Here is a 20,576-nt window from a genome sequence, read left to right as displayed (position 1 = left end):
AAAAAAAAAAAAAAAGCCAGAGATTGAACTGGTCTGTGGTACAATTTCACACTGGTGCCATTCCATGGTAATCTTCCCAAGTAAAAATAGTTTTTTATTTTCCTTTCTACTTTGTAGTTACTTGCATTGTTGGGCAGTGATTTTTAAGTCAAACTGTCTAGGAAGCAAAATTCAGTGACTGCTTTTAGCTCTATGTGATGAAAAAATGTTGGTTGTGTTTAGATTCCACATTTAGCCTTACTCCATAATTTCAGTCATCCTCTGACATATCTACAAGACATGCCAATCCCTGGCACTCACATCAGAGATGTCCAAGATGCCAGTTTCATTTGGCATTTGGCCTGATTGCTGCCACCTCCACCCCCACCCCACTGGTGACAGCTCTCATGGGATGCTGTGATCAATGTTGAATGTCCTTGTTTGCTTACTCCCAGGAGTTGGCACACTCTGTTCAGCAACTAGCACATACTGTGCTTCTGTTGTTGTCACACTGTTTTTGAAACCTTACTACCTCCTATTGTATAGTGCTATCACTGCTACAAAAAACCAAAAAATTATTTGTATGTTGTTTGTCTATATATATTAAAAATAGTTTCTAGTTCAGTGCCTTCCATATGGTAAGTGCTCAATGTTTATTCAGACAACACCACCCTGAATGACCTTCTCTAGACCTTTTGTTGATAATCAAAGCATGTCGAGTTAAGGGTTCTTATGATTAAAAGTGTGTTCAATGCCATCTTTTGTAATCATTTTATATCTATGACATATCCATCATGGATATGTACCAATGAGGCAACCCTATTTCACTCATTGGTGCCAGGATGCTCATATCTTGCTATAGTGAAATCAGAGATTTTGTTGAATGTTTCAGGGCATAAATGGTTTAATTTATTTGAAGGTCCCAGCTGATTGCTCATGGCTGATGATAGCGATAGCAGTGCTTGCAATAAGAAACATAGATCTTATATTCAACAACATTGAAAGAGAAATCTGATTTGCTGATTTTACAGAGCCTGGTATGTACCTGCCTCCTCTTGAGGCACATGAAGTACCAATTTCATAAATACATTAACTCTGGGAATGATAGAAGAAAAGGTGAAAAACACTAGCTATGCAATACCCCTATTTTACACAGAAGAAAACAAAGGACATTGTTTTTTCAGCCTAAAGGTAATGAACTGATTGATAAATGAACAATACAGCTGTTTCTCCAAGTTTAGTTCAAAGACTGGGTGCATCAGAATCCCCTAGTGAGCAAGTTGAAAAGTCAGATTCTAGGGTTCCACCTCAGACTGACTCTAAATTTGGGAAGGGAAAGGCCTGGGATTCTGCATTTGACACTCATGCCTAGTGATTCTGATGTACACTGAAGTTTGAGAACCACTGACCTGTAGGGTTCTCAGTCTTAGGATCCCTTTGATTTGATTCCTGCCAGTAGTGTATTGAATCCTTAGTGTACCTCTTCATGATGGATCTCAAAACTAGGCTCAATTAGAGTAAAAAATATATATATATTGGCTTTAGGGAATGGATTGGTGATAGTCTGCTCTCTGGTTTAAGTATGTCCCCTCCAAAATGTAGGTGTTGCCAATGTGGTGGTATTAAGAGGTGAGGCCTTTAAGAGCCAATTAGGTCATTATGGCTCCTACCTTGTGAATGGGATTAAGGTCGTTTTAAAAGAGGCTTTATGCAGTATTCAGCTCTCTCGCCCTTCTGCCTTCCATCATGTTCCTCCCCTCTGGAGGATGCAGCAACAGGATGCCATCTTGGAAGCAGAGAGTAGCCCCCACTTCATAATCAAACCTGTTGGCACCTTGATCTTGGAATTCCTAGCTCCCAGAACTGTGAGAAAATAAATTTCTCTTCTTTATAAGATACCGAATCTCAGGTATTTCATTATAACAACATGAACAAAGACAATCTAATTATTCTTTCAACAGAGTGAGATTTATTAGGCCCTATTATGTGCCAGGCCCAGGGCTAGGCACTAGCTATACAAAAATGTCTGTGTGATCCCTTCCCTAAAGAGGCTTATGAGTAATTTTCTGTGAATTATCTAGTAAAATCAAGGACATTAGCCATGAAAAGAAAATGAATTAAATTTATTCTATGTGCATGGTACCAAAAAGTAGCCAACATAATTTTGTGGGTTTTTACATATATATATTAAATATGTTTTGTGGAAGTGTCTGGAGAGTCCTAGGGCAATAATGGATGTATCTCTCATGTCTCACTGTAATGAATTGTTTCAGCTGGGGGAGATTGCCGTAATCTGCAGGTGCTCGTTTAGCAATGTAATTTTACCATAGACAACAAGGGCTGTAATCAGCTAATAAAAGTGTAAGAGAATTAGATTTTTTTCCTGAGCTAAAATGGCATGGCTGTGGCCAACATTCCTGATGCTTCTCCTTGTGCAATAGGAAGCAATACTTCTAAAAGTGAAGACTGTTTTGTTGCATAATCCTGCAACTTGCTCTGGAGGCTATAGCTGATGAGTGCAAAACTGCAAACTAGAATTTCAGAACATTTTGTGTGAGCAGCCACTGATTATTCATCTTACCAATTATACAGAGGATAGTTTTTCCTTCTACGCTTCTAAACTGAGATGCAAAAGGGGCTGCGAATAGGGACTTCTCATTTTAAGCGCTTGTTTGTGGGTTGTTTTCTTCTGGTTTTTATTGAAAAAATAGAAAGCTATGTGTATTAGTCATTTTCATTCTGGGCGATAAAGACATAGCTACAAGACTCGGGACAATTTAAAAAAATAAAGAAGTTTAATTGGACTTACAGTTCCACATGGCTGGGGAAGCCTCACAATCATGGGGGAAGGCAAGGAAGAGCAAGTCACGTCCTACATGGATGGCAGCAGGCAAAGAGAGAGAGCTTGTGCAGGGGAAGTCCTCTTTTTAAAGCCATCAGATCTCATGAAACTTATTCACTAATTACAAGAATGGCAGGGAAAGACTTGCTACCATGATTCAGTTCCCTCCCACCAGATCCCTCCCATAACACATGGGAATTAATCATGAGATCTGAGTGGGGGCACAGCCAAACCATGTAACTATGTTCAAAGCATTTTCATATACAGGCAGGCAGTTCTCTTCTAATGAACACTTGATTTATGAATGTCCCATATTCATCAACAACCTCTCTTGAGGGACTTTGAACTACTCTTCCTACTCATGGAAGGTGGAGTTGTTTCTCCTGTCTGCAGAAGTTTGTTTCTCCCTCAGCCCTCCTCTTCTGGGGGCTTGAGTTCTCACAAGCTCCTGTTAGAACCTTAGAACAGTTAATACAAGAGTATCTTTTCCTACTGCCACCACTAGGACATAGGAAGGTGCTAGGGCCCCTGCCAGAACTCCCATAGGAGCTGAGCCCATGAGGGAGCACAACAAGTTTGAGGGAATCTCTGGAATTATAGTTGGTAATGGCGGGGAGGTTCTTCATTTGCATTTCAAAAATCTCTTTTCCTAGAAATAGCATTATGCTTAATAACCTACTCTTGTAGAACTTGTGTATGATAGATTCACCTATCTAGACCACAGCCAGAAATCAAGTAGTAAACAAATGGCTTCTAAGCCACTAGAAAATATGCATCTTACTTATTGGAAAAGCCATTCAAAACCACACTCATTGCCTGTTTATTCTGTTTGTACATGAGTCTAATTAGTCTTAACTAAATGTCAAGCCTATAGCAAGTTATAAGGAGCAAATCTGAAGGGACTGGACAAGATGTTACAGGTAGGTAAAGTGAAATCTGATAGTTGAAGGCAAGGTAAAGGATAAAATAACATTAAAATAAGTTTAAGCACTCAAAACCAATCACAATGAAACAGTACTTCACATCCACCAGAATGGGGGATTGATTAAAAATACTGACAGTACCAAGTGTTGGTGAAGATGCAGAGCACTGGGACCCTTATATGTTGTTGGTGAGCATTTAAAATGGTACAGTCACTCTGGAAAATAGTTTGGCAGTTTCTTACAACAAATGCCATGTAACCCAGAGGTTCTACTCCTAGGTGTTTACCCAAGAAACATGAAAACATAGGTCTACACAAAGACTTGTACATCAATGTTCATATGAGCTTTATTTATAATAGCCCCAAACTAGAAACAACCCAAATGTCTATCAATGGGAGAATTCATAGAAAAAAATGTGATAGAGCCATACAGTGGAATACTGCTACTCACTACTAAAAAGGAATGAACTAGTGATACACGCAACAACATGAATGAATCTGACAGTATGTTGAATGAAAATTCATATTCATACATATGAAAAGTTATAATGGATGATTCTAATCTAGAACAGGAAAAATTAAGCTATTGTGATAGAAATCAGAACAGTAGTTGTCTCAGGGTCGGGGCACTGGAGAATGACCGAAGGGCACAAGGAAAATTTTAGGGGTTGATGGAAATCTTGATTTATCTTGATTTGGGTGGTAGTTACAAAAGCGTGTCCATTTGTCAAATCTCTTCAACCTGTATGCTTAAAACTTGTGCATTTTATTGGATGTAAATTATATATCAAATTTTATAAGGTACAAAATTTCAGAAGGGAAAAAAATCCTTCAGAAGATCCCCTGCTGCAGGATCTAAGTCTAAATTCCTCAACATGATAATCTGGCTCTTACTTTATACTCCTTGGCTTATTTCTCACCATTCCCTCTCCTTATTCCACTTATTCTAAGCTACTTATAGTTCCAAAAATTGTTATTCTTTCTTTTTCCTCTGAACCTTTAAGCACAGTGCTCCTTTTTCCTGGAATTCCTTTTCCATTTTCCATTTATCACTAAATCCTTGACATCCTTTAGGACTCACAGAGGTAGCACACCTCCTCCAAGATGACTTGTTCACTTTCAGTTTGTGTTAGATACTTCCCCTCTTGCTCCCAGAGAAGTTAAAGCTCCTCTCCATCAAAGCATGTATTGCTCTATCATGTAATTGTAATATTAAAAAACCCTCAAAACCATAGTGGATTGAGGTCATTTAATGTACAGGCAAATAGTCCTCCACATATTCAGTAAGCCCTGAATTAAATCACATATTATAAACTAATTTCTTTTTTATTGCATTATACTAGGCCCTATCATATACTTTAATATTCACAAACACTGAAGTAAATATTATTATTACTGGGGTTTTGGGGGTTTTTTTTAGTTTTTATTTTAAGTTCAGGGGTACATGTGCAAGATGTACAAGTTTGTTACATAGGTAAATGTGTATCCTGGGCGTTTATTATACAAATTATTTCATCACCCAGGTATTAAGCCTAGTATCCATTTGTTATTTTTCCTGATCCTCTCCATCCTCCCACTTTCCACCCTCCAATAGGCTCCAGTGCGTGTTGTCCCCACCATGTGTCCATGTGTTCCCATCATTTAGCTCCCACTTATAAGTGAAAACATGCCATATTTGGTTTTCTGTTCCTGCATTAGTTTGCTAAGGATAATGGCCTCCAGCTCCGTCCATGTCCCTGCAAAGGACATGATCTTGTTCTTTTTTAATGGCTGCATAGCTGAAGTAAGTTTCAGCACTCAAAGTTATCAAGAAAATTCTTCTATCCAGGATGACTTGTAGAGTTGCAAATGATTGAGATTTTATTGTAAACAGCAGTTTGGTTTTATACTATTATTAGTACATTAGCTTATTTATATTGTGAGTTAAGTAACTTTCTGTGGGCTTATCAGGAAAACTAGCCAAACTTTATTATGTTGATTTTATGAGAAAATGCATTTTTATATTCCACTTAAGTGGCTCAAAAATACTACTCAGTTGAACCATGTGAAATTGTTGATTGATGTTCAACCATTTTTGAGAAAAATGGCAGTTTATTTTGAAATGCAATCCTGTTGACAAGATGGAAATTACCTATACATTGATTTATTAATTTTATATTTAATGCATTCATGTATCCTTCAAGATGCTAATCCTACACTTTAAGGATATTGGGTAAATCACAGAATTTTGAAGAAAGTTTGTGTAGAATATTAGGGTTTTCTTGGGTCCAACCCATTTTTTTCCACTTAATCAGAGATGGAGCAGACATGAGGACTCTGGAATTGTTTATTTTTTGAACTGATAATAGAATGCAAATGTAGATTCATTTGTTCTTTTTTAGGCCCCAAATTAACCATTCTATTTTGAAGATTAAGTTGAACAATAATAGTAGTAGCAAACATTTATTAAGTGCATACTACATGCTAAGTACTGTTCTAACTCTACAACTGTTTTATCTGCAAAGTACTATTATTATCCCTATTTGCCGATGAGAAAACTAAAGCTTAAATAATTTGTTCAAGGTTATATAGCTAGTAAGTGGCAGAGTTGGCATTAGAATCACTCAATCCTACTGCCGTGTTTACTGTTTACCTCAAGCACATGGTTTTACCACAATAAAGCACCCATGCTAAAAGATTATGATTCAATTCAGCAAGTATATATTCAAGCTATGATTATTAGTGAAGCCAGACCCATTCACATATGAAACATATTATTTTATTATGAGACCATTATAAGACAGTAGAGGACCAGGTACCAAAATTAGTTTTATAGACCACAAGTGCTGTAGGAATCTCAGAAGAGGAGAAAATAGTGTGTGCTTTGTCATGACTTACTCCCAGAAGAGCATTGACATAAATGGAACCTCAGTATTGGATGCACAGCATTTTGGGAACAAACCAAAATTACATCATAAATAGGAATGCGGCAAAATCATGAATGTGTAATAATGAAGTCCAATGGGGAGTAGCAAACTCAAGGTTTTCTTTCTTTCTTTCTCTTTCTTTCTCTTTCTCTCTCGTTCTCTCTCTCGCGCGCGCGCGCGCGCGCGCACTCTCTCTCTCTCTCTCTCTCTCATTTCTTTTTTTTGACAGAGTTTTGCTCTTGTTGCGCAGGCTGGAGTGCAGTGGTGTGACCTCAGCTCACTGCAACCTCCGCCTCCCGGGTTCAGGTGATTCTCCTGCCTCAGCCTCCCCAATAACTGGGATTACAGACACCCCCCACTACACCCAGCTAATTTTGTATTTTTAGTAGAGATGGGGTTTCACCATGTTGGTCAGGCTGGTTTCGAACTCCTGACCTCAGGTGATCCGACCACCTTGGCCTTCAAAAGTGCTGGGATTACAGGCGTGAGCCACTGCTCCCAGCCAAATTCAAGGTTTTCTGTTCAATTTTCTGTTCAACTCAAATTCTGAGTGGGCATCCTCAGTATGTGCGGTAAATTAGAACTTTGTGGCTGGGCTCTCTGAATCCCAGAAATATATGAAAAAATGGGACCTGATGGATTACTTATTAGATATTCAGGGTGGAAAAAATGGGATTCAGAAATTAACCAAAATTTCATGCCTACATGATTAGAATAATAATGGTATCAAAAATAAAATGGTTTGTACAGTGGAGGGGAAGATGGGCTCAGGCTTTAGACACATCAAACTTAAGGTACAGGTAGACTGTCTATGGAAAGCTGTTTTTTTATGTTGGCTATGACTGAGTGGGGTCAACCTTTGACTAATGTACTTGTAATTTTTACAGATGGCCCTATTGAATTTCTTCTTCCCTGATGAAAGGCCATACTCTGAAGAAGAAAGTAGGCGTGTTCGCCGCAATAAAAGAAGCAAAAGCAATGAAGGAGCAGACGGTAAGTCTATTCAGTTGATCCTTTATCATTTCTGAATTATCTGTTAGTAAAAGTATCCTTTTAAGAACTACCTTCTCAGTAGGGCACGGTGACTCTTGCCTGTAATCCTAGCACTTTGGGAGGCCCAGGGGGGCGAATCACTTGAGGTGAGGAATTCAAAACCAGCCTGACCAACATGGTGAAACCCTGTATCTACTAAAAATACAAAAAAAAAAATTAGCCGGGCCTGGCTCCAGCTACTTGGGAGGCTGAGGCAGGAGAATCGCTTGACACTGGAGGTAGAGGTTGCAGTGAGCTGAGATTGCGCCACTGCACTCCAACCTGGGTGGCAGAGTGAGACTCCATCTCAAAAAAAAAAAAAAACCTACCTTTTCAAGTGTGCTTTATGATCTTATATGCTCTCCATAGACCCAAGGTCATAGACTGTTTCTGCAGCCTAACCTAACAATCAGTTCTTTAACATAGAACTAACTATACAAGGACCCTCCCTCCTCCAACTCCAGATACCTTCAGTCCTTTCTCAGTATGTCTGAGAGCCATGGTAGCATTTGTATCTCTCAAGATCACCCTCTGTAAGGACTTCATCTCTCCCGGAGATGTCCCGCACCTATTAAGGTCATCAGGAGGATTTGGTCCTATTCTTGGAATTGACAGTGTTGTACCCTGCTAGCACTTACATGATGTGCTAATTCCAATGATAATTTTATCAATGTTGGTATCCACTACCATGCCCAAATCTGAACTAGACCTTCTAGAACTAGTTTATAAGTTTCTTGTGGGCAGAGATTTCATTTCTCTTTGTATAACCCTAGAATCTAGCCTACTATCTGGAACATTGTTGGTGTTTGTTATGTAAGTTTATGATGTTGACTGCCCCTTCAGCTAGGCAGTGATGTATCAATGGAAACCATCCCTGTTCTGGGTGTAATAGCTTTAAGTTAACTAGCAATGCATTCTGTGGGGCATAACAAAATGTTGAACTAGCTCCTGGGCAGGGTCTTTGAATTGCTCTGATATTTCAGCATCACTCTGTCAATTGACATAATGCTACCCCTTTGGGCACAGGGGTTTGTAGAATACATAGCTCTGGGCTGCTGCAAAGGCATCTGGATTCAAAGACAGCATGTGTCTGGCTACATCTGCCAATAATATGTGTCTGGAGGGTTACAAAGCAATATGACTCTATACAGATGAAAATGAAATTTTTAAACTGACATTTGTTGATGTGAGTAAGGGCCAATGATGGAAGCAGTTTTAGAAGGCAGGAGCTATTAAAGAGATGAAGCCAGGACTTTGTCAGTAGGGGCAAGAAGAAGTATAACTGGCTGAAATCTGAGAAAGAGCTCAGAACAAGGACCCCATAATAATACAAAAAGAAAAAAAGAGTCAGAGCAGTAAGATAGGGTTTTCTAGTCAGTGGAGATGGCAACAACATTGAGCCTTTGAATGGAGAACTGGACCACTGGGACCATTCTCTAGAGCAGTCATTTTACATACACTTGATGACCAATTCAAGCCTAAGAAATGCAGTCCATGAAGTAAAAGTTACCCATTATTCACCTACTACTTGTAGCCAGTTTCCTAGAAGTCTTCTGGCTATGTGGAAGCAGGGAGCTGAGAAGCATGGTCCCTTTCCTCTCCTAATAATCTCACCCTCTGATACATGTAAGTCTCTCCACCTTTGGCTTTTCCCTTGAGGCTGCTCCCACAGCCATCAAACTTTTCATAATCCCTGGTTGCGAAGGAAGAGAGGAGACAGGTGGTAAGAGCAATATCACCTTCTATAGTGAGTGTGGTCTTCCCTCCCTGTCTGAGTGGAAAGTCTTATGGCTTCTAAGATTTACCTCTTCATCTAACCTCCCAAGTTTTCTCTTAAAGAAGGTAATTTCCTCCTTTTCCCAAAACTACTCTGTCCAAATCTGGCTACCAACATCTCCGATACTGGTCTTCCTTAGAATGTTTATTCTGTCCTGATACAAAACAGTTTTCTCTCTGGTCAAGGTCAAAGCCTCTCTTATTAATTTTTAGCACTTCTTATCTACTTCCCTCCTGATCTGATACTCTATTCAGTCACTAGACTCTAGTCTCTTGGTGCCAATGCCAAGTTTCTCATGCAATCCAGGCATTTTTCTTTAATCGGTATAGCTTGGAGGAATCCAAGAGTCCCTTAGAGTTAGGAGTAGAGAATGCCTGGGGGTCCTTGAATTTTATTAGATTTCCAACTTTTCACCTTGTGGTCTGGAGAACCATTTCTTTAGATGTGGCAGGTGCTCCAATGAGTTAAAGAGTGATAAGTCAATCCAAATCTCCTTTTCCTTTGAACCATTCTTGTTACTCTGCTGAGTGTATACTATATTTATTCAATACACTCATCAAATATTTACTAAGTAAATACAGCAGCTTATATAATACTTGAATAAACATTCAATAAGGATATTTTTTAATATCCCCACTGCCTAGAAACAAACTTGGCACCTAGTAGACCCTCAATAAATATTTCCTGTTGCCCTCAAAGTGATTTACTTCCAGCATAAAGAGACAATAAATAAAGTTGGTTAAATTTGACCAGTGGTATGAAGAAAAATATAGCCGAGCAACAGGGAGAGACAGTGATGGGGTATGCTGTAAGGTGATCAAGGAAGGTGTCTCTGATAAGGGAACATTTGGGAAGAAACCTGAATGAAATGAAGTTAAGAGCTATGCAAATGTCTGGGGAAAAAAGAAACAAAATTCAAAGGCTCTGAAGCAGAAGAATGTTTGGTATGTTCCAGAAAGATCAGTGTGGCTGGGAGCAGAGTAAGAAGAGGAAGAGGGAAGGAGATGAGGTCAGAAAGCAAAATCCAATCTAGAGCCTTGTTGGCCAAGGTAAGGACTCTGGCTTTTATTCTGCATGAGATGGAGGACCACTGGAGGATTTTGAGCATAGGAATGACAGGATCTGATGTATGTTTTAACAGCATTCCTCTGGCTGCTGTATTGAAAATAGATGCAGGAAGAAAGGATACAAGCAGGAAGAATCTTTAGGAGAGTATTACCATAATCCAGGCAAGAGATGATGGTGGCTTAGACCAGGATAGAAGCAGTGTGGGTAGGGAGAAGTGGTCAGATTCTAGAGAGATTTTGAAGGAATGGCTGAAGGATTTTCAGATTGATTAGATAAGAGATATGACAGACAGAGAAGAGGCATCAGTGACCCCAAGGTTTTGGAATTAAGGAACTAAACAAGTAGAATTGTCATTTCTGAGATGGGGAAGAAAAGGGGAGACGTGTGTAAAGGAATATGGGGAGAGTTTAGTTAGGCTTGTTAAATTTGAGGTAGCTATTAGACAGCCAAGTGGATATATAAGTCTACACTATACATCACTGTGTATCATGACAATGAGATATCTCTCTTTTGTACAAATAAAGGACTTCTCATTGAAGAAGCAAGTCAGTCTGGAAACTACTCTGAACAGATAAGAGGTAGGATGGGATAGGTAAGTCATATTGGGGTGAGTTAAAGCCAAAAAAAATCTATGCCAAGAGATTTTTTTTTTAATCTTATCAGGTGTTGATTCTAAATTCACAAATTGCTTGATGTATTACAATAAAAATTTAGCTATCTAAGCTCAGGTTTGCCTCACAAGTGTCAAAGAACAAGTCATTTACCTTGAAGAGTTAAGAACATGGCAGAAGTTCATGACCAGCCTGGGCAACATGGTGAAACCCCGTCTCTACCAAAAATACATAAAAATAAATAAATAAATAAATAAATAAGTAAGTAAGTAAGTAACGGGTCACTGTGGCACACACCTTGTAGTCCCAGCTACTCCGGAGGCTGAGGTGGGAGAATTGCTTGAGCCCAAGAGGCAGAGGTTGCAGTGAGCCAAGATCGTGCCACTGCACTTCAGCCTAGGCAACAGAGTGAGACTCCGTCAAAAAGGAATAAGAAAGTCTAGACCCAACTTCATTTGTTTGGTCATTCATCATTTAACAAATGCTTTTTACAGGTGCCAGCCACGACACCCAGCTAATTTTGTATTTTAGTAGAGACTGGGTTTCACTATGTTGGCCAGGCTGGTCTCGAATTTCTGACGTTGAGTGATCCGCCTACCTCAGCCTCCCAAACTGCTGGGATTACAGGCATAAGCCACTGCACCCAGCCTAGACTTTCTTTCTAGGAACTATAGATATTAAGCTTAATGATCTCCACAAATCACTGTGGGAGAAAAAAAATTTAATAAATGGTTCATTAACTCTTGGAAAAGGAAGGGATGTAGTGATCCTTAGGAGCCTGCATAGGTTTACCAAGAATAAATCAGGCTGCAGAAGCCTATTTTCCTCTTTTCATCAGACTATTAAACTAGTTGATTAGAGGCATAGCATATGCATAGTCTATCTTGCCTTTTAAAAAGAAAGTCAGTGGCAATATCCAGGGTATATACAATCTTTCTGACTCACCATTCAAGAATGACTAGGCTCATCTCAGTTTCTCCATTCAAATTACTTTATAAATGAAGGCATTGGCTAGCTAAGCAGGAGTCCCAAACACACGGTTAGTTTCAACTCTTAGAAAAGAAGTGAATTTCGTTTTCTTTACTACATTTCTTCCTTGAATTCACTGACTTGAGTTGGCTGGAAGTATTTCAGATCATTTAAGTTTATTTGTACTAATTATTTGAGGCCTTTGGTGGTGGTTGTTCTTCAAAGAAAGTATGATACTTTCATTGTGGGTGTTGAGTCACAACAGTTCTAGAAATCTGTGCCAGGATTTCCTGCTGTGTCTTATCTTTGTGATGTGTTTCTGAAGTAATAATAGCTCCAGGTGGCTTGTTTGGTCATCTCTTGCACAGCACTCCAGAAATCCACAGAACTTTATTTTCTAGTTAGAATGAAATGTAGAACATATTTGGGAAGTCATGAGGCCTTAGAATCAGGTAAAATGGATCCAGAATTCCCAAGGAGGTAGTTTCCATATTTCACAAATATTATTGTAAAAACATCTGTTCTCTTCCGAAAGGAGCATTTTCAGGAGTTAATAAAAATCTTAATATCTCTCCACACCCGCCTGCCTTCCATGTTTCTGTCCTGGTAAGAGAATGAAAGTGCAGCATGGTGTAATAGAAAAGGTACTAGACTGAGCTGCAGTTTCTTGATCCCAATCTTGATGTCACTGCCACCTTACCAGCCATGTGATCTTGGAGAAGTCACATACCTCTAAGCTTCAGTTTTCTTGTCCTTAAAATGGGGATAATTAGCCCTGCTTACCTCATAGAGTTGTTGTATTTATCAAAAGTGTTAATATCGGCAAAAGTACCTCATTTTATTTTATTTTATTTTTGAGAGGGAATCTCGCTCTGTCACCCAGGCTGGAGTGCAGTGGCACGATCTCAGCTCACTGCAGTCTCCACCTCCTGGGTTCAAGCAATTCTCCTGCCTCAGCCTCCCAAGTAGCTGGGATTACAGGCACCAGCCACCACACCTGGCTAACTTTTATATTTTAGTAGAGGCAGGGTTTCACCTTGTTGGCCAGGCTGATCTCGAATTCCTGACTTCAAGTGATCCACACTTCTCAGCCTCCCAAAGTGCTGGGATTACAGGCATGAGCCACTGCACCTGCCTGCAAAGATACTTCGAAAATTATTAAGTGCTATTACTATGCTCTCTCTGGAAAATGAATATATTACTATGGTCTACCAGGCATTTGGGGCATTCACCTTCCCTAATTTATGGACAACAATTATAATTTCTTCAAAAATGCTCTCTATCAGCCAAATTGCCCATTTTTGTTCTCACGCATGCTATCCAGGCCCATAGGAAGAAGACTCCAAGCCTCACACTATGGCCTACCTCATCACAGCAAATGATCACATCTGCACATTGCTCTGTGGCACTATCTCACTCTGGCTGGCTGGCTGTATATATGTAACCCTTTTTGTTAGTATCTCTTAGGAATTTCTCTTCCTTGTAGTTTACTTTTGGACATATCAAAAAACTTAATATTCTTTTCTACTATTATCAAAGAGCAGAGGGAAAAACAAGATTGAAATATATCCTTTGTACTTCAATTTTTAAAAATAATAATGGAATGGGGCATAGCTACTATTAAATTGATACAGATGAACATGAGAGTCTATGATGTCAAATAAAACAGACTTTCTGCCTGTACAAATGTTAGCTAGAATTAAGAATTGCCCTCATTTTAGTATTGCTCTTGTATTTGATGCTTTCAGAGAGCCATTACTGTGGATTATCAAATGAGAGAGTAAAATCATTTTGAGAGCTGATGGAGTTTCAGGGGCTTGTTCACAGGACAAAAGTAAAGCTTTTGAAGGCTTACCATGTGTGTGGACTCAAAGAGGATCGTTGATTTCAGATGTAGAATCCCCAAGATTGCCTGCTGGTAGTGGATGCCAACAGCTTACGTGCCCACAGCAGAATACTCTGGAGAGTGGCTTTATATCAAATAAGACATTAAGTAAGCTAAAATATCTTAGCTTGCTCATACTCCAGATATCCTTTAAAGCTGTATTTTCATTGATGGAACTAGCCCTGCAGTAAATGTTCTCAACAGGCCATCACCACTAACACTTGGTTAACAAGTATTTTTAGAAAACCAACTACTTGTAAGACATTGTACCAGGTTCTGTAATTGGTATAGCTGCCAAACTCCTGTACTTAGTATGTAAGGCCTAAATTGAACTGGGTATAGAGGTTAAAGATTAAGATGCTTAAAATGTTTATGGGATTTTTTAAATTACAAAAATAATACATATATTATAACAAATATGAGCAATATAGAATCAGGAAAGGTATAATGTGAACATGCCCTCCCTACTCCCTGCCCTGCTACAATAGTGCTTATAAAGTTAAGACATCTTTGAGGAACATCTCACTTGCCTAAAGGAGGTGACAGGCCCACCTGACGTGATGTTCTCTAAAGGTCCTTCCTGTCTATTCAGTCTCTCTAAAGTTCCTTCTAGTTATTTTTTTCTCAATATTAGGGAAGTTGATGAACTCTAAGCCAGGAGATCTAGATTCTAATTCCAGCTGTGCCATTAGTAGTTATAGTGGCAGGATGACCTTAGGAAAGTCTTACTTCACTTCTCTGATCTTAGTTTATTCTAAAGGGTTAAACTAGAATCAGTGATTCTCAACTGGAGTGTAAGAGATCCAAAAGCATATAAGGAGTTTTTTTGAAGCATGCATACTCCTGGGAATTTTGACCACTCTACAACCCATTAAGAAAACTATACTGAGGAAGGTACTATTACTGATGAGAGCATATCATGTCCTTCAGATATATTAGAATAAGAAAAGATGTTGAACTACTAGAATAGATGGTTGAATTGTTTCCTGCCAACTCTGATATAACTTGTTATTAACTATTCCTGACTTCTATAACTTGTTATTAACTATTCCTGACTTCTATAATATAATGATAATAGCTAGGCTAGTTTTAGCCAATCAGATGATGTCTAGATGATTAAATACTAAGGGTTTCAATTTGGATGGTCAATGAGCCTTTTCATTAGCATCGCTGAGAATGCTCAATAAGGATTAAGCGCAAGGAAATGGTTTCATGAAGTGAAGGCTAAGAAGGTTAATCTGTTGGCTGAGTGGTGAACTGCTAGCTCACTTCTGTATGGCTCCTCAAAATATCACAGGCAGATATAGATGTGTGGTCAGAAGGCACCTGTTGACTCTGTAGTGTATTACTTACACAACCCTGCCTTACTCTAGATTCTACTCCTTGACCTGTAGGGCCTCTTCAGTCTCAAAGATAAGGAACTACTACAGCTTCCTTTTTAAAAAAAACTCATTCATTCAGTAAATGTTTAAGTACCAAACTAGTTGTTAAATCAGTGTTTATTGATCATCCTTCCAGACACTAGGGGCACAGCAGTGAACAAGATAAGACTCTACCCTAATCAAACTCACAGTGGATGATTTCAGTACAGTATAGTGAGTCATATAATGGGGTAAGCAGAGGGTGCTATGGGACACATTGGCACCTGATCTAGACTTGGGAGGACAGGGAATGTCTCCTAATAAGTGTAACATCTGAGCTGCAAACTGATGGATGCTATAGTTAGTCAAATGAAGATTTGAGGAAAGTGTGCACCAGGCAGAAAGAATATACATGTTGGAAGACTTAGAGTAAAGAGGGAGCATGGCTCATTTAAGGAACTGAAAGAAGTTTGTAAGGTTGTAGTGTAAAGATCTCAAGGGAAAATGATAATAAATGAGCTGGCCAAGAGGGGTCAAATCACGCAGGGCTTTGGAATCTATTTTATGGAATTTAGAAACTATCCTAAAGACAATGGGGAAGTACAGGATCAATGTCAAGAATAGATTATATGGCAAATATCTTCAAATGCTAAACACACATACTGCAATCCAGCAATTCCACTTCTATTTATAGATATACTGACACACTGGAAATCATTTATCAATGAAGATATTCTTTGCTGTACTGTTTATAATAGCAGAGAATTGGAAATACATATCCATTATTTAGGAACTCATTAAATATGATAAATCTGTAACTGGTCATCATGGTTGCTCTGAGGAAGAAAACTGAGTGTTTGGGGCTGAGGTGAGGAGGGAGTTGACTAGTTGAACATGTGCATGTTCTACAAATTTAAAACAAACAGGTAAAATTTAATTTTAAAAATAGTCTGGACATGGTGGCTTACACCTGTAATCCCAGCACTTTGGGAGGCCAAGGTGGGAGGATGACTTGAGGCCAGGAGTTTGAAACCAGTCTGGACAACATAGTGAGACTGCATCTCTACAAAAATTTTTTTTTAATTAGAGAATTGTGGTGGCATGAACCTGTAGTCCCAGCTACATGGGAGGCTACGGTGGGAGGATCGCTTGAGCCCAGGAGTTCAAGGCTGCAGTGAGCTGTGATTGAGCCTCTGCACTCTAGCCTGGGTGACAGTACAAGACTGTGTCTCAAAAAAAATAACAATTAAAAAATATAAATAAATAAAAGGGGCATGATATGCCATTTTCTACTCATTACCTAAATACATTAGCAACAATTTTATAATACATTAACATCCTATTATAATTAGGAGGTGGAAAAACTCATATATTGCTGGAAAGAATGTAAATTGTTACAACCATTTTGGATCTTAATCTCTCTAGTCAAGTTAAACATTAGGATACCTGTGATCCAGCATTCACTGTCTTGGGAATCTATCCTACAAAAATGAGAATTCAGCTGGGTGCAGTGGCTCATGCCTGTAATCCCAACACTTTGGGAGGCCGAGGCAGGTGGATCACCTGAGGTCAGGAGTTCAAGACCAACCTAGCTAACATGGTGAAACCCCGTCTCTACTAAAATGCAAAAATTAGCTGGGTGTGGTGGCATGGCCTGTAATCCCAGCTACTAGGGAGGCTGAGGCAGAAGAATTGCTTGTACCCGGGAGGTGGAGGTTGCAGTGAGCCGAGATTGCACCACTGCAGCCTGGGCAAAAGAGCGAGACTCGATCTCAAAAAAAAAAAAATTTTGAGAATTCTAGTATATAGGTCATATATAAAAGGTATTTATTATATCAGTGTTTTGTTGCCAAAAGGAGGGATAACTCTAATATCTATGAATAAGAAAATGGTCAAATAAACTATGACATAGATATACTATTGAATATTATATATATTATCATTCAATGTAATAATAATAGTAATATTACTATTAAAAGGAATGAGTTCTATGTAGTTCTATGTAGGGATCTGAAGTAGCCATGTTCTATTGCTAGAGTTAAAAATGCAAGTTTCAGAGTAATGTGTATAATATGACCGCATTTTCATAGAGAAAGTTTTAACATATATTTTTTATTTTATATGTAAACATATATAAAATACTTTATAAATATGTACAGGTGTATATATATGTGTGTGTGTGTGTGTGTGTATATATATGTATACACACATAGGAACAGATGTGGGAAGGGGAAGTATCAAACAGTGAATATCGATTACCTTGGGTAGAAGAGGGTTGGATGGGAAGGGAATAACTATTAAGTGGTTCTTTATGTAGTTCTATATGTTTGATTTGTTACAATAACACGTGTAACTGTAATTTATAAGAATATAATTTAAAAAGTGGTTAAAGTGGATAGAAAATAATGGACTGGAGAGGGCATAATGAAGACAAAGAAGGAAGGAGATTGCTGTAATGATACACAAAAGGAATGACAGTGGCTGAATTAGAGTAACAGCAATAAAGACAGAAGTAGATAGATTGAGTTCATAGGTAGAAAAAATAGGACTTGGTGTTTTGATTGAAGGGAGAAAAAGAAGAGTCAAGGAAGCCACCCAGATTTCTGACAAGGTACTATACTAGTCACTGAGATAATGATCAAGGGAAGAAGATGTGTGGTTTTGGACAGGTTGAGTTTCAGGTACCAGTGGGAAATTCAAGGAGGAGAAACCTGCAAGCAGTCTGAGATACGCATCTGAAGCTCAAGAGAGATAGCTGGGTTGAAAATATAGATATGGAGATAATTAGCTACATTAGGACTCTCTCAGTTACAAGTGACAGATAGCTGGCCTAAATTGGCTTAAGATTTTTAAAAAGAAGGAGGGGGAGGATTTATTGGCTCATTGAACTGCAAAGTCCTTGATGAAGCTGGCTTAAAACATGGCTTAACCTTGGGGCTTAAATGATATCATCAGTACTTTCTCAGCTCTGCTTTCCTTTGTATTGGCCTCATTCTTCATGTAGGTTCTCGCTATGAGGTGACAAAAATAGCTACTAGAAGCTCTAGACTTACATCTTACCAATTCAACACGCCCAGTGGAAACAGGATGCCTTATTCAGTATGAAATATGTTGTTGGCAATGCTGGTGAGAGCAGTTTTAGTACAGTAGTTGGGGCAGAAGGGTTCATGATGAAACCAGATGAGGAATTAGAAAACAGCAAATATAAACAAAAGAGAGGAGGAGAACAGAGTAATAACTAGAGATTCATTAAGCATCTATTATGTGGAAGGCACTGTGTTATATTACACACAGGGACACAAAGATGCATAAAATATAGGGATTTTTAAGCTCTGGAAGCCCATAGCCTTCAGAAAAGAGAAAATCTTATAACTAATTCACAAAGGTGATAGGTAAGTACTTATATAGAGGTATGATAAGACTGCAATGGGAGCATAGACAAGGAAACCACAGAATGGTCAACCAAATACATTAAATACATCTCTGAGGAGAAGTGCATAATGGCTGGCACATACTAGGCATGCATATATGAGAAATTGGGTGACAGTTATGTTTTGGAAGGTGAATGGGATTTTGATGAAGAAAGGTAGACAACCCATTTCTAACAAAGGGAACAGCAAGTACAAAGCTAACCAATCCCCTAGGTTTGCTGGCTTTCGTCTTGGCATGAGGCTTGGAATAAGGGCTGAGAGAAAGCCAAAACCGTTGGGCAGAGAAAATGTGAAAAGAGGTCAAAACAGCCTAAGGGGGCCTTCAAATGCCCATTCAGGTACTTAATAAGTGGCCTTTCAATCCCAAATTATCTTAGCATCATCCCTACCTCACTATTTCTCTCCGCTAGCCTCCATACACAGAAATAAATGTTAGCAAGGCAAGCACAATTCTTCCTTGTTAATAAATATAAAATGTAAGCCATGTATAATGGTTCTTAACACTGGTAGCTGTTTTAATTTCTCTGATCTTCTACTCTACCAATATCTGGTGCAAGGTAGCAAAATACACTTACTACCTTGATGTAATTTAGAAGCAATGATTGATCCTACCTTCTTCCTTGTGTAAGACTCTTAGCTGACTTAGAGAACATAGGTCCTATGTAATTAACATGTTTACAAATGCTAATTTGTAATGGTGAAGTACCAAGGATGCTTTGCTGTAGGCTTATAATCTTGGCTGCATTTTACCACTGCTTCCAGTATGTAGCTCCTTTAATGAACCTAGTACTCTGGTGCATTAAATCACTTGTTTAGGGTCTAGTCATGCTGAATTCTATATACTGCAAGCCAGAGGTCTAATCAACCTATGCTCTTTGTCATATGGTATACTGGAAAGAAGAAGTCTTTGTGCAGATCTATTCTCCCTATAGCAAAAAAGTGGTGGGCCTGGCCTGCTGCCAGAAAGTTAGTAGTGTCATCTTTGTAGATGAAATTCAGCACCTCATTATCTTACATTGTGCCAGAAGAGTGGGAAGAAGATTGACTTGGTAATTTGCTATGTTTCGATCCTAATCTGTTTAGAAATATGATTTCTTTAAAAGGAAATGGAAAAAGAATGTGTTTCTCATGATAGCCTCACAGTATCTCCTGAGAGGATGTTCAGTTATTGTAAACACAGCAATTTAATTCTCTTCTTGAATTTCAGATGTATTTCATCTCTTTAAAAAATAAACTGCGTTGAAATGATCAGATTATAAAGTATGAATTGTATACTTCCAAAAGTGGAATTTTATATTTCAGATTACACAAAAAAACTTTTTTCATGAGTCACAAAGTTACTGGTTTGTATACTATGTTATTTTTATACATCATCTCCCAAACTCTTTAAAACATAAGTTTATGTTGTAACCTATTTAAAGGAGAAAGGCATATTTGTGGTGCACATATTTTGTCTCGGAGGTTACTTTCAAGTTTCATTTCAGCATTTTGAGTCTAATTCATTCTTCCCACCCTGTAGCATAGTATGCAAAATCCAGAAGCTATCAGAAGCAAGGCCCAAATTTAGTGTAGTAAAGTTCCTAGTACATGGATGGAATACACACATAAGAAAGAAAAAAGCACAAGGCCAGGTGTGGTGGCTCACACCCATATTCCCAGTACTTTGGGAGACCAAGGCAGGAGGATCTCTTGAGACCAGGAACTTGAGACCAGCCTGGGAACATAGCAAGACCCCCATCTCAAAATTGTTTTTTTAAAAATTGGCCTCTCAAAAAAAAAAAAAAAAAAAAAAG

General features: G+C 38.6%; 1 protein-coding gene across 1 annotated transcript in view; it reads left to right on the top strand.

Moving 5' to 3' along the window:
* Positions 1-7,410: 7,410 nt before the first annotated feature.
* The window catches only part of EDA (ectodysplasin A), an 88,170-nt gene continuing 75,004 nt past the window's right edge, over positions 7,411-20,576 (top strand). Inside the window, 2 exon segments of the mRNA XM_017867039.1 lie at positions 7,411-7,443; positions 7,537-7,642. Of these exon segments, the coding sequence (XP_017722528.1) occupies positions 7,411-7,443; positions 7,537-7,642 (139 nt within the window).

The sequence above is a fragment of the Rhinopithecus bieti genome, unplaced genomic scaffold (assembly GCF_001698545.2).
Source record: "Rhinopithecus bieti isolate Rb0 unplaced genomic scaffold, ASM169854v2 scaffold_3714, whole genome shotgun sequence".
NCBI lineage: Eukaryota > Metazoa > Chordata > Mammalia > Primates > Cercopithecidae > Rhinopithecus > Rhinopithecus bieti.
The sequence above is the reverse complement of the archived record's forward strand: the minus strand, read 5'-3'. Positions and strand labels throughout refer to the sequence as shown.